Source organism: Myxine glutinosa, chromosome 1 (assembly GCF_964187855.1).
Source record: "Myxine glutinosa chromosome 1, kmMyxGlut1.1, whole genome shotgun sequence".
NCBI classification, from domain to species: Eukaryota; Metazoa; Chordata; class Myxini; order Myxiniformes; family Myxinidae; genus Myxine; species Myxine glutinosa.
The window spans coordinates 188,410,289-188,434,711 of record NC_136261.1 but is presented as its reverse complement, the minus strand read 5'-3'; the positions used below and the strand labels follow the sequence as shown (position 1 = coordinate 188,434,711).

The 24,423-nt window shown below is 46.5% G+C and overlaps 1 protein-coding gene across 1 annotated transcript in view; it reads left to right on the top strand.

The window, feature by feature from the left end:
* Positions 1-4,627, top strand: part of LOC137433456 (calpain-1 catalytic subunit-like) — a 38,245-nt gene extending 33,618 nt beyond the window's left edge. The window contains exon 14 of the mRNA XM_078772306.1: positions 4,539-4,627. Within this exon, the coding sequence (XP_078628432.1) occupies positions 4,539-4,627 (89 nt within the window). The remainder of the gene's footprint in view (positions 1-4,538) is intronic.
* Positions 4,628-24,423: the final 19,796 nt, after the last annotated feature.

Sequence of the window (24,423 nt, the reverse complement as noted above, 5' to 3'; positions counted from 1 at the left end):
TAATAGTCTGGGGCTGTTTTTCATGGTTTTTCATGGTTCGGGCTAGGCCCCTTCGTTCCAGTGAAGGGAAATCTTAACACCACAGCATACAATGACATTCTAGACAATTGTGTGCTTCCATCTTTGTGGCAACAGTTTGGGGAAGGCCCTTTCCTGTTTCAGCATGACAATGCCCCCGTGCACAAAGCGAAGTCCATATAGAAATGGTTTGTCGAGATCGGTGTGGAAGAACTTGACTGGCCTGCACAGAGCCCTGACCTCAACCTCATCGAACACCTTTGGGATGAATTGGAACGCTGACAGCGAGCCAGGCCTAATCGCCCAACATCAGTGCCCGACCTCACTAATGCTCTTGTGGCTGAATGGAAGCAAATCTCTGCAGCAATGTTCCAACATCTAGTGGAAAGCCTTCCCAGAAGAGTGGAGGCTGTTATAGCAGCAAAGTGGGGACCAACTCCATATTAATGCCCATGATTTTGGAATGAGATGTTTGACGAGCACATACAGGTGTGATGTTCGGGTGTCCACATACTTTTGGCTATGTAGTGTATCTTGTCCAAAGGCTGTGCGACCAAATATTAAGTCTAGGGTGTCAATAATTTTGTCAATGCCATTTTTTATTTTTTTTTACACATTTATTTAACTTCATCTGAACTTTGTTTTTTGTCCCATTTCAAATATTTGAGCCATTTCTTTTCTAGGTTCCATATGTCCTAGAGAGCTGAAATTTGGCCCACGGTCCTCTTTTCTGGTACATTTTCATATATTAAAATTTAATTTAAAAAATAAAAAACGTTTAAAACTTTTTAAAAATAAGTGTGTAGCCCGAAAACATGCTTTTTTGTTTACTTGTTATTTTCTAATTTAAAAGGATATATTAAGTTCTGAATCAAAAACAAAGGTTCTATAATATTAACAGTGAAATAAAGAAAGGTGGAGACCAAATACTTTTGTCAATTTCAACTTATTTTTCGATAAAATTGTGAGTTATTTGAAAAAGTGCAAGGGTGCCAATATTTTTGGCCACGACTGTACTTCAATCAGCGTGATTGAGGGAATGACTTGAAAATGGAGAAACAACAGCAAACACATTTGGCTGTGGTTCCACATTTTGCTTTTTCTGGCGGGGAATTTGATTAGTTTCGTTTATTTGAGTAGTGTATAAATACAACGATTTGGCTGCACCACTCTGAACAGAGCACAAGATGCCATCGAAACATTTCATGCACAAGGGCAATGGGCGAGGGCTTAAATGAAACAGCCTAAGGGAAACATGAAAATATGAGCAAATTACCCTTTAAAATAGTTAATTTTTTTTAGTTGCTGTATTAAACAATTTGGATGGATTACTAGGCCAATGGTATACAGTATACTATATTTGGGCAATGCTTCATACCAGACTTAGTGGAGTATGGGAGGTCAGCGAGTGGTTCGAACCCCAACTGAGTTAAACCAAAGACTTTGAAAATGGTACGAGCTGCTTCCTTGCTTGGCACTCAGCATTTAAAAAGGATAGAGCAAGGTCAAACAACTATAGGTTGTACAGGCTTGTTTGGCCTAATGGCTTCCTCCTGTGTTGTAGTTCCTTTATAAGGACTCATATTTGAGTCATTGCACTCTGCATCCTATTGCATTCTGGATGAAGGATAAAGTCACTGCCTTTCCCTCGCGGACCCTCTGTGCTGTCTTTCCCTCGCGGTCCCTCTGTGCTGTCTTTCCCTCATGGTCCCCCTGTGCTGTCTTTCCCTCGCGGTCCCCCTGTGCTGTCTTTCCCTCGCGGTCCCCCTGTACTGTCTTTCCCTCGCGGTCCCCCTGTGCTGTCTTTCCCTCGCGGTCTCCCTGTGCTGTCTTTCCCTCACGGTCCCCCTGTGCAGTCTTTCCCTCGCGGTCCCCCTGTGCTGTCTTTCCCTCGTGGTCCCCCTGTGCTGTCTTTCCCTCGTGGTCCCTCTGTGCTGTCTTTCCCTCGTGGTCCCTCTGTGCTGTCTTTCCCTCGTGGTCCCTCTGTGCTGTCTTTCCCTCACGGTCCCTCTGTGCTGTCTTTCCCTCGTGGTCCCTCTGTGCTGTCTTTCCCTCACGGTACCCCTGTGCTGTCTTTCCCTCGTGGTCCCCCTGTGCTGTCTTTCCCTCGCGGTCCCCCTGTACTGTCTTTCCCTCGCGGTCCCCCTGTGCTGTCTTTCCCTCGCGGTCCCCCTGTACTGTCTTTCCCTCGCGGTCCCCCTGTGCTGTCTTTCCATCGTGGTCCCTCTGTGCTGTCTTTCCCTCATGGTCCCTCTGTGCTGTCTTTCCCTCACGGTCCCCATGTGCTGTCTTTCCCTCGCGGTCCCTCTGTGCTGTCTTTCCCTCGTGGTCCCTCTGTGCTGTCTTTCCCTCGTGGTCCCTCTGTGCTGTCTTTCCCTCACGGTACCCCTGTGCTGTCTTTCCCTCGCGGTCCCCCTGTACTGTCTTTCCCTCGCGGTCCCCCTGTGCTGTCTTTCCCTCGTGGTCCCTCTGTGCTGTCTTTCCCTCATGGTCCCTCTGTGCTGTCTTTCCCTCACGGTCCCCATGTGCTGTCTTTCCCTCGCGGTCCCTCTGTGCTGTCTTTCCCTCGTGGTCCCTCTGTGCTGTCTTTCCCTCGTGGTCCCTCTGTGCTGTCTTTCCCTCACGGTACCCCTGTGCTGTCTTTCCCTCGTGGTCCCCCTGTGCTGTCTTTCCCTCGCGGTCCCTCTGTGCTGTCTTTCCCTCATGGTCCCTCTGTGCTGTCTTTCCCTTGCGGTCCCTCTGTGCTGTCTTTTCCTCGTGGTCCCACTGTACTGTCTTTCCCTCGCGGTCCCTCTGTGCTGTCTTTCCCTCGCGGTCCCTCTGTGCTGTCTTTCCCTCGTGGTCCCCCTGTGCTGTCTTTCCCTCGTGGTCCCCCTGTACTGTCTTTCCCTCGCGGTCCCTCTGTGCTGTCTTTCCCTCGCGGTCCCTCTGTGCTGTCTTTCCCTCATGGTCCCCCTGTACTGTCTTTCCCTTGCGGTCCCTCTGTGCTGTCTTTTCCTCGTGGTCCCACTGTACTGTCTTTCCCTCGCGGTCCCTCTGTGCTGTCTTTCCCTTGCGGTCCCCCTGTGCTGTCTTTCCCTCGTGGTCCCCCTGTGCTGTCTTTCCCTCGTGGTCCCACTGTACTGTCTTTCCCTCGCGGTCCCTCTGTGCTGTCTTTCCCTCGCGGTCCCTCTGTGCTGTCTTTCCCTCGTGGTCCCCCTGTACTGTCTTTCCCTCGCGGTCCCCCTGTGCTGTCTTTCCATCGTGGTCCCTCTGTGCTGTCTTTCCCTCATGGTCCCTCTGTGCTGTCTTTCCCTCACGGTCCCCATGTGCTGTCTTTCCCTCGCGGTCCCTCTGTGCTGTCTTTCCCTCGTGGTCCCTCTGTGCTGTCTTTCCCTCGTGGTCCCTCTGTGCTGTCTTTCCCTCACGGTACCCCTGTGCTGTCTTTCCCTCGCGGTCCCCCTGTACTGTCTTTCCCTCGCGGTCCCCCTGTGCTGTCTTTCCCTCGTGGTCCCTCTGTGCTGTCTTTCCCTCATGGTCCCTCTGTGCTGTCTTTCCCTCACGGTCCCCATGTGCTGTCTTTCCCTCGCGGTCCATCTGTGCTGTCTTTCCCTCGTGGTCCCTCTGTGCTGTCTTTCCCTCGTGGTCCCTCTGTGCTGTCTTTCCCTCACGGTACCCCTGTGCTGTCTTTCCCTCGTGGTCCCCCTGTGCTGTCTTTCCCTCGCGGTCCCTCTGTGCTGTCTTTCCCTCGTGGTCCCTCTGTGCTGTCTTTCCCTTGCGGTCCCTCTGTGCTGTCTTTTCCTCGTGGTCCCACTGTACTGTCTTTCCCTCGCGGTCCCTCTGTGCTGTCTTTCCCTCACGGTCCCTCTGTGCTGTCTTTCCCTCGTGGTCCCCCTGTGCTGTCTTTCCCTCGTGGTCCCCCTGTACTGTCTTTCCCTCGCGGTCCCTCTGTGCTGTCTTTCCCTCGCGGTCCCTCTGTGCTGTCTTTCCCTCGTGGTCCCCCTGTACTGTCTTTCCCTTGCGGTCCCTCTGTGCTGTCTTTTCCTCGTGGTCCCACTGTACTGTCTTTCCCTCGCGGTCCCTCTGTGCTGTCTTTCCCTTGCGGTCCCCCTGTGCTGTCTTTCCCTCATGGTCCCCCTGTGCTGTCTTTCCCTCGTGGTCCCACTGTACTGTCTTTCCCTCGCGGTCCCTCTGTGCTGTCTTTCCCTCGCGGTCCCTCTGTGCTGTCTTTCCCTCGTGGTCCCACTGTACTGTCTTTCCCTCGCGGTCCCTCTGTGCTGTCTTTCCCTCGCGGTCCCTCTGTGCTGTCTTTCCCTCGTGGTCCCCCTGTACTGTCTTTCCCTCGCGGTTGTCAGCTCTTTCACGAGACTCGATTCAGTATAAAAAAGAAAAAGAAAAAAAAAGAAGTAAATGTATGGCTATTCCTCATAGGACTTTATAACCGATGACACTTTGTGTATAAATGTACAATTCATCATCAGGAATGACTTGTTTTGAAGACCAATCAGCACTACCATTTCTCCCACCCAACTTCCTTGCAGTGTTTCCAGAACCACTGCAGCTAACGACAGAGGCCTGTCGTCAGCTCACACTACCAGCAAAGGTTGTGCTGCATGCTGGCCTTGTTTGATTTTGGTCACCCGCTGTATCCGCCACCACACACACAATTTATATTGATCGTATGGCTGATAATTTGACACTGACACTCAACACAAACATAACTAGACCGACATTAAGCAGACATCAAGAGCAAGGGCGGAATATTCTTCTTGGCACTTCAGCACCTTCAAATCCCATTGCAAATCACACAAACAACCTCGTCACTTGGTTGTACATAGCTGGATTGAAATTCTGGAATTCCCTCCCAAATACAATCATGTGTAAGGTGTCACTATTGCAACTGCAATGCTTTCAAGAGAAGGCCCACCACCATCGTAATTGGACAACTTGGGATGGGCACCAAATGCTGCCGATGAACACCCACATCCCTGAAGCAAATGGTAAAAAAACAGTCTAATGTAGGAGAAACCCAAATTCTTCTTCGCACACAGTGTTGTTGTATCCTCTGGTGAATGAATTGGACGGACTATAAGAATATTATGACTTCCTTCTGTCCTTCCCCCCCCACCCCCCTCCTTGACAACCTCAGGATGCAAACAGCTGTCTGGATGAGCAGCAAGCTAAAATGTTTGTAAATCATGTTTGCCAACTGCAGGTGAGCAAGACTTCTCGAGAACCTCAACACCTAACAAGTCTATTATTGCGCATTATACCTTGCTTTTATGATTTCTTCATGGTATATCGAAATCTTTTTTTTTTTTTTTTGTCCTTTGCTGTGTGGTTGTTCCCCTTGTCTGCAATTCCTCTCCGCTCTGTTGTCAGTGTGAAGGCCTAGCTAAGGCATGACCCTTGATCACCACATCAAAAACACATACAAATTACTCGTACATCATTACTGCCCATCTGTATATTGAACAATGCAGGCTTATTTAATTGAACAAAGAAGCCCAGAATTTTTTTGTGACACCTAATGTCACACAGTACACCATACTTATGTATCATGGCCTGCACGACACAACATCACTATGTTATGATGCTCTTAATGCTCCCTGTACCACATAATATCCACTTCATTATCCCCAGAACACACATTATTCTAGATATGCTAACCCCCAGCATTCATACAGTCTTCTCACTATTCCTGCCCAACGGCTGATTAGTTTGAAAGCAACTTGAGAATTTAGAGTGCACAAAAAGCATTAGAACTTGCCTGTATTTTTGTGTGAATGTGCAGGAGATATTCCAGATGGCAGCTCAGAGGTCAAGTTTGAAGATCGACCACTCAAATCTCAGCCAGACTTTGCAGAGTGCCGGTAATGTAAAGATTAGTGGAGATGAGGAGGGGGAAAGAGATACGGCCTAATATTTGAAGCCATGGAGGAAACATTGCAGGGCAGGGCGGTGCTCCTAGGAATACGCAGTCTTTCAGGGGAGACTTTAAGCCGCCTGTCTTGTCTGTTGATCCATTTTAGAATGTGGTCAGGACATTCTAGTGTAAGGAGTGTGCACATGACATTGGGAATGGATGGAATATTGAGAAAAGGAAAGGAAGAGAGAAAGGAGGGGAGTGAAAGATAGAGGGGTGGTCGAGTGGCTTTGGATGGGGTATAGAATGTTTAAGGAAAGTAGGGGAGACCAAAAAATTCTATCATTCTGCTGATGTGACTCCAAATGTCATCGGACAACTACTGAATGACTGCTTACAACCTGAGTTAGCTGGTCTGCCATTCCTACCTGAGCACATAGCTCATGACGCAGTGCATCCTAGGTTTGAATTCCAGAATTGTCTTGATTTATCCAGTCTACTTTAACCCTTATCCTTTATCTGGAATGTATTGTAACGAATTTGAGAAGTGTAACGGTTTTGAGAAGGGTAACGGTTTTGAAGAGTGTAACAATTTTGGAGGAAGTGTAACGAATGTGAAAAGTATGGTTTTGTTGTGTGTAACACCCTCGTAATGTAAATAATGGTCGCAGCCGTCCTCCTAGTTAATTCCATGAAACTTACACACAGGCCACGATATATCTTTTTAAATAGTTTATTTCCTTATTCCATGTAGGCTAAATATGTGTTTCCCACTAGATTGACTTTGCATTGTATCAAACGAAATAAGCGTAGGCCCTTTCAATTCCCCCAATCATCTCCGCTCTCCCAAAGTTCCTTTCAAAAGCGGTGCGAGTGGTGTTCAATCCCGCAAGCCGCCATTGCCCATGTGCTCATCTCGGAGAAGAGGGGGGTAGGAGCCGCCAACTCACAGGCGTGGCACGTCGTCATGATCAAAGGAGGAATCGGACAGCCCTAACAGCCAACCAGCACCGCGGTTAGCGACCCGGTAGGCGTGCCCTCGCAGCCGGCGGCTTGATTCCGCTCCGAGTGATAAAAGCGACTGGAAGGGACTGCTTCAAGAGATGAGAGAAGAGGTGACATGCGAGAGGAGCTGTGAGCTGAGCTGTGAGCGGTGAGATGAGAGACGCTCCAAGCCAAAAAGGAGAGGTACTTGGAGAGGAAACCAGCTTTGGAGAGACGCGCTGAGAGGAGGGAGACGGCTCCACCAGAAGGAGAGGAGCAGGGGTGACCGAGCCAGCGCGTGACGTCTACAGCATCAGCAGCGTCGACGCGACCGAGGGTTTTCCCGCCAAAAACGCGAAGAATTGGGAGCTGCTACCTCCAGCCCTGCCGGTTGCAGGGACCTGACCCTGCCTCCCTCTCCAGCAACCCACCTCCGCCATCCCTGCCTGCAATTTCCCCCGTGTAAGTGTGAACGTCGTCTGTCTTGAATGTTGTCCTGGGGTTAAGTAAATTGAATAGTATAAGTTAACGATTCACTGTGTGACTGCTTCTTCCATCCATTGCTTGTGTGTGTATAATAAATCTGTTCTTCCTCCGTACTCTGTCTTCTTCTCTTTTCCTTCTCTTTCGGTCGCTTTAGAGGTTTCCCGATTGAATATCTGTGGTGCGATCTGGTCAACGTCGGGTGGAATCGGGCCAATTGGGGATCCTGTAACGGTCGCGGTTGGACCATCCGCTCGGCCCATCATAACATCTAAACCGCGATCCGTAACAATTGGTGTCAGGAGTGGGATTCGAGGCCCGAACCCAATTTTTAAAACGAGTAGAAAAAAAAAATTTTGGTCAAAATTACAAGCTGCCGAAATTTTGTTTTATAAAACCCGAATTTTGAGATCGCGCCATGGACAATCAAGGCGATCGGATGTCGGTGGGGGAGATAGACGGGTTACGGGTAACCCAGGACTTAGGGGAAGAAAGGGAGGAGGAGAGCAATGAGGAGGCGGTTGAGGGGGTATCAGACGCACAAAATGGCGTCCTCGCGCACGAGGTATCAGACGCACAAAATGGCGTCCTCGCGCACGAGGCTTCAGGCGCGCAAAATGGCGTCCTCGCGCACGTGGGTGTAGCGGCACCAAATTTTGCCGCGCCCGCGACCGTAGCAGCGCCACCGGTGGATTTGAACCTTTTTATGATGCGAATGAAGGCCCTTATGGAAAAGAATAGTGAGCAAATGAGGGCTGATAGTGAGCGATTGGGTGAGCGATTGGAGGGCCAAATGGGGGTAATGGGGAACCGGATGGATGCTCGGAGTGAGCAAATTGAAGCAACAATAAACGGAATGAGGGCCGATAGGAAGGAAAGGGAGCAGAGGGACAGAGACCGCAAGTTGGGCGAAAGGGTCCCAGGGGTGCACGAGGAGGTAAAGCGGGTCGAAAAGCGCTGGTTGAGCGAAGCGGAGGAAAGCACGGGTACAATGACGGGGGTAGAAATCGCGACACGGGGTTTGGAAAAGCCGGCGACTGATGAGGTAGAGGGTGTTTTATTAAAGCCAGCGGTCGTCGAGGTAAATAAAGAAAAAGCAGTGCTGGGAATTAAAATTGAAGAGATGACGGAGGTAGCCCGGGAATTGCAGGGAGAAATGGAATATGTACAAAGTCCCTGCTCAAATCATGATGATGTACTCGCTAATCCAAATGGAAGTTTACAGGTTCGCGTGGAGAAAAGGATCCCCCCAGGTGAGTCGTGCTGTTGTGTATTGTGCTGGGAGATTTTGTAAGAGGATGTTTAGCGACAAAAGAATTGTCGCGCGCTTGGGATCGAGGAAGCATCCGGGCGTTGGTGAAGGGTCCCGTGTGAGTGGAAATGGCACGCGTGTGAGGAAAAAGTGTGCGTCGGCGAGTGGGTGTGTTATAAAGTGTGGGAGTGAAACCGAGTGCGAGCGAGAATGCACGTCGGGGTGTACGGAGTGTGACACGGAGAGTAATGTGGTGGTGGAATGCGTGCGAGGAAGCACACCTGAGTTGGTGGTAGCGCGGGTGTGGGAGAGCCCATGTGAGCGCGTTAGTGGGTGGATGCAAGAGTGCACGCCCATGGTGAGTGTTACGGAGGACGTAACGGAGGAGAGGTGTGGACCGAGGTGTGCGCGAGAGGTGTGGTGTGTAACAGGGAGAGCGTTGGTGGAATGTACGGACGGCGTTGGAACGCCAGGTTTTGTGAGGGTGAAAGGGGTAGCGTATGCGTGTGAGCATGCAAGTGAAGCATCGACGGTAACCGGGTTAGTGGTTAGGGCGACGGATAGCCGATGCGAGCACTCGGGGCGCGGTGTGCTTTGTTGGGTGCGAGGCCCGGCGCGGATCGATGCTGCGTCGCTTCTCTTCGAAGCGTCGTTGCCGATTCGGGCTTGGCCCCGCCCCGCACGGTCGAGTCCGGGCCTTGTCGGGCCAGGCGACCGGTCCGGTTCAAGGGCGAGTGGGAGGAAGCGGACGGTGCCCCCTCGCGGGGACGGGGTTCCGACCGGGGGAGATTGAGCCATCGGGCCCGGGACCGCAAGGTGCCGCGCCGAGATGGTGCGTGGAACCTCGGCCCAACCAAACAACCTCCCTTGAACCGAAAGCCGGACGGATTCAACCTGCAGGTGACCAAACCACCCGAATTCATTGCTCGGCTTTACGAACCGAGTTTAATGATGTCACGACGCACCGAGGCTAGGATATAGTGGACTGTGATGATGGTGATAGTGATAGTGAGAGTGATTTGATACGAAATTTATAATAGTGGGTAGAATTGGCAGTAAATGGAAAATTTTTGATTTGTTGGATTTGGACGAGCGAAATTGATAGTAGGACCTCCCCGATGTGGTGGGATGGCAAATCCACCATCCCTCACAGCGGGGGGCAAAGGAGCACTAGGTTATGGGGTTGATGGCAGTGAAAACTAGCCCGGGTGGGTTAGGATATTGTGTGTAGGGATCTAGAAGAGATTGACATTAGGTAACGTTAAGGTTTAGTTAGTGACTGATACCTGTAGTGGGGACGCAGGTAGATTAGTATGGATGATAATGACGTGGGAGCGCAATAGTTTAAAGGGACGACTGGTAAGCGCAAGTTTCAGAGGGGAGTAGTTAGATGAGATGATGCCGTGTGTTTGAGGATTGAACAGGTGTGATTGCACAGGTGTGCAACTGAACAGGTGTGTGGAGCAGTGTATGAGAGAGTAGTGGTGATTGCGTGTTGTGTTGACCAAATGGTCCAGGAAGAAAGGAGGGTGCAGGTGGCACCAGGTATGATTGCACAGGTGTGCAACGACAGGTGAATGGAGAACAGGTGTATGTGGCTGTGTGGAATAAATGGTAGTGTGGAATAAATGGAGTATTGGAATGGATGGTCGTGGAGTGAGTATGGTGGAAATTGTGGAGTGGAGTGGATGGTGCGAAGGTGTGAATGGGGGAAGAGTGGACCCCCATCACGGATACCCGGGGCGGGTAGTGTAAGTGTTAGGTAGAGGGTATAGGTAAATTGTGGTTGGATATTGGCATCTGTGGTGCGAGGTGAAAGAATGGTATTTGGATGGGTGCATTAGTGTTGTGGAAATGGCTGGGCGTGTAGCCTGTTAGTGTGTGTAGTTGGTTTGGGCACTCCACCACTGTGAGGATGTCGGCCAGGTGAGGCCGCAGGTGGGCTCTGGGAGCCGGTAGTAGTTGTTGTGGATGGGGCCCGAGGATCCGGAGGACGGACCCGGGTAGCCCAGTGCCAGAGGGCACCGAGTGGGGTGACAGAGCCAGGAGGGGCTGTCCCCAGTTAGTTAGGTTAGGGTGAGGAGCTAGGTAAGCTCGGGTGGCAACTGCAGTGGTGGAGGTGTGCAGGTGGGTAGACCTGCTGGGAGAGCTACACGTCGCAGCCCAGAAATTGTGCAAGGGCACCGGGAGATGAATCGGGGGAGTGAGACCCCAAATTGAGAAGCACCACAGTTTGGTCAATGGGAATTGGTTTTTAGAACCCATAGTGTAAGTTGGCCAATGGATTGGCAGGGAAAGACCCCGGGTAGTGTAAAGTGTGTTAAAATCATTTAGAGGATAGTTAGGATGAAGGATCTCCTCGCACCATCTGCATCCACTCACCTGAGGTGACAGGTACTCCACACCATGCCATGTTTTGATTATTTTTTATGATGCAAATGTTTGGATTGTGAGACGCATTATGACGTGGGTGTGACATTGTGCGTAATTCCATCTCTCCCTCCTTATGAGGACTGATGATGAATTGGTGATGGCAAATTTTGAAGTAGAGGGATTGGAGACGAATTTGGTGTAGAAGGGAAAGATGGGGAAGACAAGACGTAGTGACGAATTTGTAAAGGTGTAAATTCTTGTAAATATGGGGTAAGGGCAAGGGTAGTGTAGGTGACAGGGGGGGGGGGGGGGGTGACGTACGGTAGGGACGAGGTTTCTCACTTCGCTCTCCGTACGCACTTCACCCTGCATTGCCTTTATTGACGTGTACCCTTGTGACCTTACCCCTCGCTCAATTGTCTTCCCCCCTTTTGTCTCCCACTTGAGGACCTGTGCGCCATTGGGCGCCGAGGGGAGCGTGCGTGAGGTGGCCATTGTGCGCACGAGATTCCCAGAACCAGCATGCATTGCGTTGATGTACCACTTTATGGACCGCTGTTCTGCGGCCAAGTACCACTTGATGGACCCCAGGTTCTGGGGCAGGGCACCTCTGTTGGAGACCGGCCATAGTGGCCAGGGAATCTTGCTTGCGTACCTCGGTAAGGTGGCACCTATGCCAAACAGGTGGACCACCCTTAGTTGGCCCCTGTTGCCCTAAATAAAAATGGACACGGGTTGTGCTTTTTATTATTTCCAAGTAGGCCGCATGAAGCCAGAAGACGTCGGGAAGAACATCGGCCCAGCAGAGAAAGAGAAGACCACCACCAGTTGTTTTGTTGTGTTTATTATGAACCATGGTGACTGTGCACCGAGTGGTGCTTTTGGTGCTTTGTGGTGCTTTGTGGTGCTTTTGGTGCTTTGTGGTGCTTTTGGTGCTTTTGGGTGCTTTGGTGGTATTGGTACTGGTGCATCGATGCAATGCGTGCTGTCTCCTCCCTCCCAACAGGAATTTCTTTTTTCTCGTTCCCTAAAAAGAAAAAAAAACACAGGTCCTGGGTTGCGTTGTAAATAAGAAATAACGTCACTGTAAATAATGCTCCCCACCGTAAATGTATAGTTTGAGAGCAATTCCGTAATTCGGTTAGCTGTGGGCTTAAGTCTGTTAGACAGGGTGCAATGCAATAGGGGGACATACTTATTTGTGTTTTAAGATTGTCACACTCAGGGTCAGGTTAATTGTAGAGGGAATTACACCTACGTGTCACACTAAGTTAAAGTTTTGTAGGCCCGAGCACGGACCTGAAGAAAGGAGGGTGCAGTGTAACGAATTTGAGAAGTGTAACGGTTTTGAGAAGGGTAACGGTTTTGAAGAGTGTAACAATTTTGGAGGAAGTGTAACGAATGTTAAAAGTATGGTTTTGTTGTGTGTAACACCCTCGTAATGTAAATAATGGTCGCAGCCGTCCTCCTAGTTAATTCCATGAAACTTACACACAGGCCACGATATATCTTTTTAAATAGTTTATTTCCTTATTCCATGTAGGCTAAATATGTGTTTCCCACTAGATTGACTTTGCATTGTATCAAACGAAATAAGCGTAGGCCCTTTCAATTCCCCCAATCATCTCCGCTCTCCCAAAGTTCCTTTCAAAAGCGGTGCGAGTGGTGTTCAATCCCGCAAGCCGCCATTGCCCATGTGCTCATCTCAGAGAAGAGGGGGGTAGGAGCCGCCAACTCACAGGCGTGGCACGTCGTCATGATCAAAGGAGGAATCGGACAGCCCTAACAGCCAACCAGCACCGCGGTTAGCGACCCGGTAGGCGTGCCCTCGCAGCCGGCGGCTTGATTCCGCCCCGAGTGATAAAAGCGACTGGAAGGGACTGCTTCAAGAGATGAGAGAAGAGGTGACATGCGAGAGGAGCTGTGAGCTGAGCTGTGAGCGGTGAGATGAGAGACGCTCCAAGCCAAAAAGGAGAGGTACTTGGAGAGGAAACCAGCTTTGGAGAGACGCGCTGAGAGGAGGGAGACGGCTCCACCAGAAGGAGAGGAGCAGGGGTGACCGAGCCAGCGCGTGACGTCTACAGCATCAGCAGCGTCGACGCGACCGAGGGTTTTCCCGCCAAAAACGCGAAGAATTGGGAGCTGCTACCTCCAGCCCTGCCGGTTGCAGGGACCTGACCCTGCCTCCCTCTCCAGCAACCCACCTCCGCCATCCCTGCCTGCAATTTCCCCCGTGTAAGTGTGAACGTCGTCTGTCTTGAATGTTGTCCTGGGGTTAAGTAAATTGAATAGTATAAGTTAACGATTCACTGTGTGACTGCTTCTTCCATCCATTGCTTGTGTGTGTATAATAAATCTGTTCTTCCTCCGTACTCTGTCTTCTTCTCTTTTCCTTCTCTTTCGGTCGCTTTAGAGGTTTCCCGATTGAATATCTGTGGTGCGATCTGGTCAACGTCGGGTGGAATCGGGCCAATTGGGGATCCTGTAACGGTCGCGGTTGGACCATCCGCTCGGCCCATCATAACATCTAAACCGCGATCCATAACAGTATTTTACGTACAACCTCCTCTACAAGCCATAAATCACATCACAAAGAAAATATTATTTGTTTTTCTAAAAAATCTTTACTGTTTTTTTGCCATTCACAGCATTTACATTTTCAGAATTGAGGATTTCAGAGGGGACGGGGATTAACAAAATCAACTGAAATTGGTTCCTTCCTCAAATAATGTGCCAAATTAGATGAAACTGTGAACGCAATTATCTTAATTTGGGTGTGGTATGATAGCAGCTTAGGGACAGGAGCTCACCATTAACATTTTCTCAGTTTAAGCTTTTGTAAAGTACAATAACAGTTCATTTTAACAAGTTCAAATTTTTTCTGTCTCTCATAGATGATGCCCTCCAATTAAACCATTTTTTACTATCATGACTTGGGGGGTGGCAGGATGACCTAGATGTACACACAATTGTCTCCAACTGTGTAGTCTGGGTTCTAATCTCGGCCCAGCTATAAACTGTCGCCCTAGTGTTTCGTAAGCATAGCGAGGCATTAATATGTGTGGATGGATGTTAAAGTGTGTGTGTCCTGCCTGCCGGCATTCGTTGGTGGACATTAAAGATCCCACGGTGTCGGTGAAAAAAAGGCCGGTACTCTGAAGAAATTACAAATTCCTGCCTGAACTGTGGATAGCAAGTGGTTTGGTTTTCCTGTAGGTTCCTTGACACCAGGTTATATGTCAATGCTTCTGCACAATAAACAGGTTCACTAGGTAGTTCACACATTTGATATGAACGGCTATCTTCAACTAAGGGCATACAATTCTATTTTATCACAATGACATGTTGTTACCTAATAGAATGAAATAACTATTCTAAGGAATTAAAATAAAATGTTTTTACTGTGTTTATAAGTTCAAGTTACTGCCCATCGAAATATTATCAATTTTTTTTTTTTAACAAGGGGATGAGGTGACGTTCAGGAGGAAAATTCTCCTAATTTACATTAATTCTACAGAAAGAGCCCAACAGCTTCTTTTGGGATGCACTCTGCACAGCATTTTATCAAACTCGCAATTATTACCTCCACCAAAGGTTTGCCTTTGTGCCTGCAACCAAAGGTGGGCAGAGGTTGTTTTCACTCATGTTTGTCTGTTTGTGAGAATGATATCTCAAAATGTTGTGGACGGATGTGGATGAAATTTGGTGGACTGTTTGGGTGTGCGACAAGGACCACTTGATTCGTTTTTGGTGAAGATCTGGATCTGGATGCCAGAATTTGTAAAGTGATTCTTCACCATTGACAGATGGGGCTAAAAACGATACATAGCATATCTCAAAAAGCTGTGGATGAGTTGGGTAGGTGACAAGAACAAGCCAATTAGATTTTGGTGTGTGACAAGGACGAATGGTCCAGATGCAGATCCAGCACATCAGTGGGATACAAAACATAAAATGTTCATCTTGGTGAAGGTGTGTGCTCTAAAAAGTGCCGTTCTAGGTATGTATGAGTAGGTTTGAGTAGGTACAATGTCTGGAAGACAGGATGGAATTGCTCTTGGTTTGCCATGACATAATATAAGATACTCCGAAAGGGAAGTACTGAGTGTGAAAAGAACTTATCTGCGTTTTTCAGGGTTCAACCTAGATCCCGAGGTGTGTCTTGCTACTTGGCGTCGTTTTGCTGGACCTGATGGTGCCCTCGACTTCAGTCAATTTGTTTGTTGTGCATCGCACCTTCGTCGACTTTGTGGTACCAGCATCAGCATTACCACACAGCTCAGCACAACAACATGACACAGTACCATTATTAGACCATGGGCCAATCTCCAGCTACACCCCTTAACCCCTCCTCCCCCTCAGGAATTTTCAAGATGAGTACTTTTTGTAAACCCTCCCCCCGGAGCTTTTGAAATCAGGTTGTCTGCAAACAATGTATAGCTGGGGGGTGGCTGTGCAGCTTCTTTTAAGTCAGGTACCCTACCTACTTCAGGCGGGCAGCTTTTCAGTTGGGTTAGTCATCTGAACAACTTACATAAGATTGGGGGGAACTTGTCGACTTCATCAATGTTTCACCTATTGAACCAAGGTAATTGCTGAGTTTAATCCACCAAAAACAATAAATTTCTGCCTATTGATTACGTATGAGCTTTTAAAAATCAAACACAGTACCAATTCCAATTAAAATCTGGTATATTTCTGGGGAAGAATGTACCGAAATTGTAAAAATATATTTCATTAAATTATTTGACACTAATGACTTGTGATGGCACCCCTTTTGTTTTGTGGCACAGCTTAATCTCAAGGCATTCTCAAATAACGTCAAATCAGCGAAGGTCACAGGAAAATCCAAGAAGTCAAAGCAAATCACAGGTCAGAGACTTAATATTTGGTCAGCTTGTCCTTCTTGCTCTGGAACACAACATCAGTATGGAGAGGATTCTGACTTCCCATTGGGTCACGTACCTTGGGCACTGGTTACTGCTGATGTCGTCCCTGTGAAGACAGCCAAGTCCAAGTTGATGCATTTCTTGGAAGGTGATTCCCACACAACATAAAGACCCACTCAAGGCCCCACAAGCTACATCATTGATGGCAACACTTTGCTGCACGCACAGGTGGCTGTACGAAGCACATATGGAGAGCCTGCAAAGAGTGTTTTTGAACAGCTCCCTAACGCACAGTGCGTTGACTTTGTGACAGACTCCTACTTCCCTTTGTCAATCAAGGGTATTGAGAGCAAGAAGGGGTTCTTCCAAAAAACAATTTATTAAAGTAACTTTGACATAGGTGCCAGGAATTTGGAAGACATTCCTGTCAAATGATTAAAACAAAGCAGCACTTCACCAGTTTCCAACTAGATGAGTGAAAGAAGGACAAGTATGTGCCAAAACCTCTCGGCAAGAAGGTTATGTTTGTTTATGTAAAGAAATGCGTCTGTCTGACAAGTACCAATGGTCAATAAACCATGTCAGAGGAAGTTTAAAAACCAAATTGCACACAAAAAGAAGCAGACACAAAGATCATCCTTCATTGTCTACACATTGCCACCCATTCACCATACGATTCCACAATAATTGTGAGATCCCAGACACAGATGTCTTCATACTTCTACTCTGTTTCATACAGGAACTCCAGCAGAAAATTATATTTGACACTGGAGTCGGGAACAGGAGGTGTCTTATGGATGTGCATATTATCAAAGATGTGGGAAAGGAGATGTGCTTGGCACTCCCTGCAGTACATGCTTTTAGTGGCTGCGATACCAACAGCGCCTTTGTACAGAAGGGAAAACTAACACCTCTAAGGCAACATCGAGACTTCCTTTACATTTTCCTAGCATGTGGAAGATCAGCTGAAATCGAGAAGTACATATTTGAGAGGCTTGAACATTGCACATACCTCCTCTACAGAAGCTCAGACACGAATGACATCAACACGTTGCAAACCAGGAATGCTGCTGTCAAGCTACAATGGAGTAGACATGAGCCTTCTTCCACCCTGCACAGATTATTTGAGGATCCATGTGAAGAGAGCAAATTACCAAGCTCTTATCTGGTATCAGGCAGTCGCAAACATTCCGCAACCAGATCGACATGGCTGGGACATAGCAGATGGAAAACTGGAGTTCAAGTAGACGGAGAGCTCTCTCATACCACAAGAGCTTGTGGAAGTACGATTGAAAGAACCAGAGCAGAAGCGATGCGAAGATAATGAAATCTCCGAACTTATGAACTTGACAGATATCAGATTTGAGCTAGATGATTAGTCTGATGTTTTTGATTAAAAGTCCAGCCTTAAAAGCCAGGGCAAACAATATTTGCTGTATCTGTCTTAAATATTAGGGTACCCCAACAATGTTGGTTACATATAAAAGTTCAGCATTTTGTGCGTTTTAAACATGTAAAGGTGTACATACAGTTCCAATTCTAGTTTTCACAATACTTCATACGTACGCAGGGAAACATACATACAGTCACGTGAAAATGTAAGTACACCCCATGTAAAGTTTTGACTTTTCAACATATTTGAACATACAGCTATTTGATCTTCATTTCAACAATATTGACAAAAAAAGGTGATATAATGTAACAAATATCATGAAACATTTACATTTTGTAGTCCATTGTATAATTTAAATAAACATAAATGCAAATTTCGCATGTGGAAAACGTAAGTACACCCTTGGATCTAATAGGTGGTATTGCCCCCTTTGGCAGAAACAACCTCAAGTAGGCATTTCTTATAACTGTCTACCAGTCTCTGACATCCACTGGGAGAAATTTTTGCCCACTCCTCCATGCAGAATTCTTTCAGATGTGCGATGTTTGAGGGGTTTATTGCATGCACAGCTCGTTTCAAATCCCCCCACAACATCTCAATGGGATTTAAATCCGGGCTTTGACTTGGCCATTCCAGAACCCTCCATTTCTTTCTTTTCAGCCATTCCTTGGTGGATTTACTGGTATGTTTAGGGTCATTGTCATGTTGCAAAGTCCACCTTTGGTTGAGCTTCAACTTCTCCAACAGATGGCCTGACATTATCCTCAAGCACCCTCTGGTACAATGAAGAATTCATCGTGGATTCTATGATGGTGAGCTGCCCAGGCCCTGATGCAGCAAAGCTGTCCCAAACCATAATATTTCCACCACCATGCTTTACAGTTGGTATCAGGTTCTTGTGGTCGAATGCTCTCTTTGGTTTTCGCCAAACATGTCTTCTGTTACTGTGGTGAAATAGCTCTACCTTTGACTCATCTGTCCAGAGCACATTGTTCCAGAAGTGCTGGTCTTTGCCTAGGTGTTCATTGGCAAACTTTAGTCTTGCCCTGATGTTCTTTCTGGACAGCAAAGGTTGCCTCCTGGCACACCTCCCATGTAGATCAAATTTGTGCAGCCTCTGTCTAATGGTAGACTCGTGCACTTTGACATCAACAGTGGCAAGCGCTACCTGTAGGTCCCGTGATGACATTCTGGAGTCCTTAGAGACTTCTTTCAGCATCTTACGGTGTGCTCTCGGGCTGAACTTGCTGGGGCGGTCTGGCCTGAACAAGTTGGCAGTTGTTTGGAATCTTTTCCACTTGTAGATTATCTTCTGGACAGTCGACTGATTGATTTCAAATTGTTTGGAGATCTTTTTAAATCCCTTCCCAGACTCGTACGCATCTATAACCTTCTTTCTGAAGGCCTCAGAGAGCTCTTTTGATCTATGCATGGTGACGCCACACACTTAAACAACAAAGAGCAAACCAAACTAAATGTCTGAGGTTTAAATAAGACAGGTTCCTCCAAGATCCTCTCTGACGACGTTCTAATCATTTGCACCTGAGCTGGTGCACCTGATTCTAATTTTAGGTATTTGAAGTAGTGATAAATGTAGGGGTGTACTTCCTTTTTCCACATGCGAAATTTGCATTTATGTTTATTTAAATTATACAATGGACTACAAAATGTAAATGTTTCATGATATTTGTTATATTATATCACCTTTATCTATCAATATTGTTGAAATGAAGATCAAATAGCTGTATGTTGAAATGTGTTGAAAAAGTCAAAACTTTACATGGGGTGTACTTACTTTTTCATGTGACTGTACGCAGGGAAACAGCCCTCAAAGGATTGTTTATTTAAATTTTATTAATAGATGCTTTAAATACGTAAACCTTCTTGCTGGAAGTTGTTGCTGTGTCAGTTTAAATTAGTAAACCTTCTTGCTGGAAGTTGTTGCTGTGTCGGTTTAAAGAAGTAAACCTTCTTGCTGGACGTTGTTGCTGTTTCGGTTTAAAGAAGTAAACCTTCCTGCTGGACGTTGTTGCTGTGTCGGTTTAAAGAAGTAAACCTTCTTGGTGGACGTTGTTGCTGTGTCGGTTTAAAGAAGTAAACCTTCTTGCTGGATGTTGTTGCTGTGTCGGTTTAAATAAGTAAACCTTCTTGCTGGACGTTGTTGCTGTGTCGGTTTAAATAAGTAAACCTTCTTGCTGGACGTTGTTGCTGTGTCGGTTTAAAGAAGTAAACCTTCTTGCTGGACGTTGTTGCTGTGTCGGTTTAAAGAAGTAAACCTTGCTGGACGTTGTTGCTGTGTCAGTTAAAATATGTAAACCTTCTTGCTGGACGTTGTTGCTGTGTCGGTTTAAAGAAGTAAACCTTCTTGCTGGACGTTGTTGCTGTGTCGGTTTAAAGAAGTAAACCTTTTTGCTGGACGTTGTTGCTGTGTCAGTTAAAATATGTAAATCTTCTTGCTGGACGTTGTTGCTGTGTCAGTTTAAAGAAGTAAACCTTCTTGCTGGACGTTGTTGCTGTGTCGGTTCAAAGAAGTAAATCTTCTTGCTGGACGTTGTTGCTGTGTCGGTTTAAAGAAGTAAACCTTCTTGCTGGACGTTGTTGCTGTGTCGGTTTAAAGAAGTAAACCTTCTTGCTGGACGTTGTTGCTGTGTCGGTTTAAAGAAGTAAACCTTCTTGCTGGACGTTGTTGCTGTGTCGGTTTAAAGAAGTAAACCTTGCTGGACGTTGTTGCTGTGTCGGTTTAAAGAAGTAAACCTTCTTGCTGGACGTTGTTGCTGTGTCGGTTTAAAGAAGTAAACCTTCTTGCTGGACATTGTTGCTGTGTCAGTTAAAATATGTAAACCTTCTTGCTGGACGTTGTTGCTGTGTCGGTTTAAAGAAGTAAACCTTCTTGCTGGACGTTGTTGCTGTGTCAGTTAAAATATGTAAATCTTCTTGCTGGACGTTGCTGCTGTGTCGGTTTAAAGAAGTAAACCTTCTTGCTGGACGTTGTTGCTGTGTCAGTTAAAATATGTAAACCTTCTTGCTGGACGTTGTTGCTGTGTCGGTTTAAAGAAGTAAACCTTCTTGCTGGACGTTGTTGCTGTGTCAGTTAAAATATGTAAATCTTCTTGCTGGACGTTGCTGCTGTATCGATTTAAAGAAGTAAACCTTTTTGCTGGACGTTGTTGCTGTGTCGGTTTAAAGAAGTAAATCTTCTTGCTAGACATTGTTGCTGTGTCAGTTTAAATAAGTAAATCTTCTTGCTGGACGTTGTTGCTGTGTTGGTTTAAAGAAGTAAACCTTATTGCTAGACAGTGTTGCTGTGTCGGCTTAAAGAAGTAAACCTTCTTGATAGAGTGTTGCTGTGTTCCCAGCTTAAATTACCATATATTTTTTGCATTACATTTATTTCAAGTGACATGCAATATATTTAATATCTGTATATCATACATTTTTCTTTTGGCATTTTTATCTGAACTCAATACCTTGGTGTATTGTATTAATTTATTAATTAACTTCAAATCGATTGTAAATTTTGGACATATAAATATCTGAACAAAAGACATATATATATATATGTGACCCCAGCAACAAGTTCTCCACACTTTATTCCCTCGAGTCCAGGTCCTGGGTCATAGTTTTTGTAAAATAAATTGTGTTTTAGTGTAAAATGTAAAAATGTTGCCCACCGGTTATGTGTTTAGTTTCAAAATTCCGGCAATACATGAACAGTATAAGGTTGTGGGTGTGAATCTGTTAGGTAGTTTCTTAATGCATTCGGAGGGACATATTTAGTTTAAAAATGTACATTTAAATGTTTATATATATATATATATATATATATATATATATATATATATATATATATATATATATATATATATATATATATATATATATATATATATATATATATACAGACTTGGCATTTAATATGGAATCTTTTTTTTGTGCATGTGAACTTACTTTTCAAGATGTCTTAGAACCAAAAGTTCATTGGAATTATGTTGAAATTATTCTAGATTTTGTTAATGTGACCTTTAAAAGAAACAAAAACCACATTTGACATTTCGAAACAAATAAATTGATCCTTGAAAGTGATGTAAACTGATATCGAACTTAATTCATGGACAGTACTGTGTTAAACTTCTGTACGTTTTCCAGAAGTATCTCTTTGTTTTGCACATTAGCCAAATTTTTTTTAAACAAAAACAAAAGTTAAATTACGACTGGGATTACAGACAGTAAAATTACAGTTCAGTACTTCGTGTAACCCCCACGAACATTCAGGAGAGCACGTACACGTTGAGGCATGCTGTTGACGAGATTTGCCAAGGTTTGGACAGGAATCGCTTGCCATGCAGTGACAATAGCCTGCTGCAATTCACGCACAGAGGTCGGCTGCTGGTCCAAGTGGTAGATTTGACGCGTTAATTCTGCCCACAAGTTCTCTATCGGATTCATATCCGGGGACATGGCAGGCCACTCCATATCCTCTACACCACGTTCAGCAAGAAAGTGTTGGATCATGCGAGCACGATGAGGCCGTGCATTGTCATCTTGGAAGACAAAGTTTCCTCGAAAGGCTGCATGAGCAAATGGAAGCAATGTTTCTTCCAGAATGGCCCTGTACTTTAACTGGTTCAGGTTTCCATTCAGAACAACCAGGTCAGTTTTGCCCCCTGCATGAAAAGCAGCCCAAACGGTCATCCCACCACCTCCATCTTGGACTCTTGGCACTATACAATCTTTGTTGTAGGCTTCATGCACTTGTCTGCACACTCGGACGCGGCCATCTTGACGATAGACCAGAAATCTAGACTCGTCACTGAAGATCACGTGATTCCAGTGTCCTGGCTGCCATTGACGGTGCTCTCTGGCCCACTGCAATTGGCGCTGGCGGTGTTGTCTGGTCAGGCGTGGCCTTCTCAGGGGACGCCTCGCACGATAGCCTGCTTGAACCAGTCGTTGGTTGACTAGCCTTCTGGATACAGGCACATTTGTCAGTTGCTGCCACTCAGCCCGAAGCTGATTAGCTGACTTGGTACGGCCATTGCGGACTAACCGGTGCAGCTGGCGATCATCCCTCCTTGTGGTTCTGCGGGGACGTCCTGGCCTCGGTATTGGAGTAGGGACACCCCTCTGAGCATTTCGTTTCAGGATCTTTGACACCTGACCTTGAGTGATGCCATACTGCCGAGCAATAGCATGCTGTTTCATGCCATAATTTCGTAAAGCCACCACTCCATGACCAACAGCATTGTCGAGTTGACGGACCATCTCCAGAGGAAGCGGCAATAACTTTTGGAGACGTGCAGCAGTTGTTTTCCACTAATACAGAACGCAACAACCCTTGTATACCCGACTGTGAAGCCAATCATCAAATGCACCTGTCTGTACATTTTGCCATGCCACCTGTGATATAATCCTGTTGTTGACTTCTTGCTGTGACAGACAATCAGTGACATGGTTCTTTCAACAAATAAATCACCAAAGTGTAAAAGAAACTCACCAGATTGATAAACTGAGTTAAGAAAGTAAACCCAAGTCAAGAAAAAAAAGAAATTCCATATTAAATGCCAAGTCTGTATATATATTGTGACAGCATTGTCATGGAAGCTTGAGGGAAGAAGGAAAGTGTGACATCCTCAAACAACCTGGAGGAGAACAGTGGAAAAATAAAGAAAAGAGATAGGATGGAGATCATGGAATGAATTCAAGCTGATAGCCAGAAACAGAGCAGACTGGAGAGTACGCACTGCAGCTTTATGGGCCACTTGGCCTGAAGAGGATAGATAGATACGAGTAGATAGAAAGATAGATAGAAAGATAGAAGGATAAAAATATCTGACCAAATCTTAGATTTTGATGCTGTTTGTTATTTTGAACATAATGAATATGTAGTTTAAAGTGAATATCGTACATTGTGCATTTACTTTTACAAAATAGATCTGGGGGTTCAATTCATCACCCACTTTCATTTTTCCTTCAGTATTGTTTGGCATAAAATGCACACTGTAGCCCGTATTTAATATCGGGTATTTTTCAATCCAACAATTTTTTTTTTTGCAGACTGTTACGTGGTCCTCCCGGTAACTACCTGGTCTCGGTGACCCCCGGACCGTGAGAGGAACTCCGCCAGAAAGATCAATGATTTATACGCTTTCGTAACGCAATCAATATGAATTCCAGTCAATAAGAAACCCCACACCAAGGATCCGGAATAATCAATAATATATTCCCCGAGCAATCAACAATCAACAACCATCAACAATCAACAATCAACAATTGATCACCAATATTATTAAGATGGCCATCTTATATATGTGTGTCCCCTTTCCCCACTCCCGACCCCTTGGGTACTCACGACCCCTTTGGTCTCTGTCCCTCACAATGTCTCTGGGCCCCTCCTGACCAAGATGATGGTCGGCTTCTCCGCACACGGGCGGTTGAACGAACCCCGGGCTGACGTGCTCCCACACGTGTACGTCGCGCACCGGAGACAGCTGCTGCAGCGCACACCTCCTTGCCAAGCAACGGGGCAAAACCAAGCGCGGCTTGCAACGCGCGCGAGGCCCAAGGTGCGACCCGTACGCGTCCTTGTAGACGGTGAGGCGAACTGTGCCGGACGCTGGGTTCCGTGCACGAACCCACGGCAACTTGACGTGTCAAGGGGTAATTACCCCGCGCAGGTAACTCCTTTTGTCAGACGGGCTTTCAAACGCAGCGTCCTCCACGCTGCTCTATATCGATCCCAACTCGCGTCGGAGCTGGGCGAGGAAGAGGAAGAAGATCCTCACTTCTCCAGGACCTCGTGTCTTTTCTTCTTCCGTTTCCGGTCTCCTTTTTCCCAGAAGGGCTCCTGACCCTTTAATCACAACAACCTTCAATCGACTACACATTAATAAGCAAAGACCTGAATAGTAATTCACATACATTCACATAAATCCGTAACCCCCCCTTCAAGAAATAAAGTTTGAACCCAACGAAAACTTTCTGTGCCGGCCAACAAAATTTCACAAAACCGCTAGATTAATTCACTCTGGACCAAGCGTCAACCACTTCTAGTTTCTCTTGACTGACGGTTAAGAGGTGGTGACCAAAGCCCCAACGTTAAACCTCTTGATAGCACTTTTTCGGGAGGCCCAGCTGAGTATTCCCTACATGGACGCCTTAAGGAATGTGGAGTTCACGGTTAGTCCGG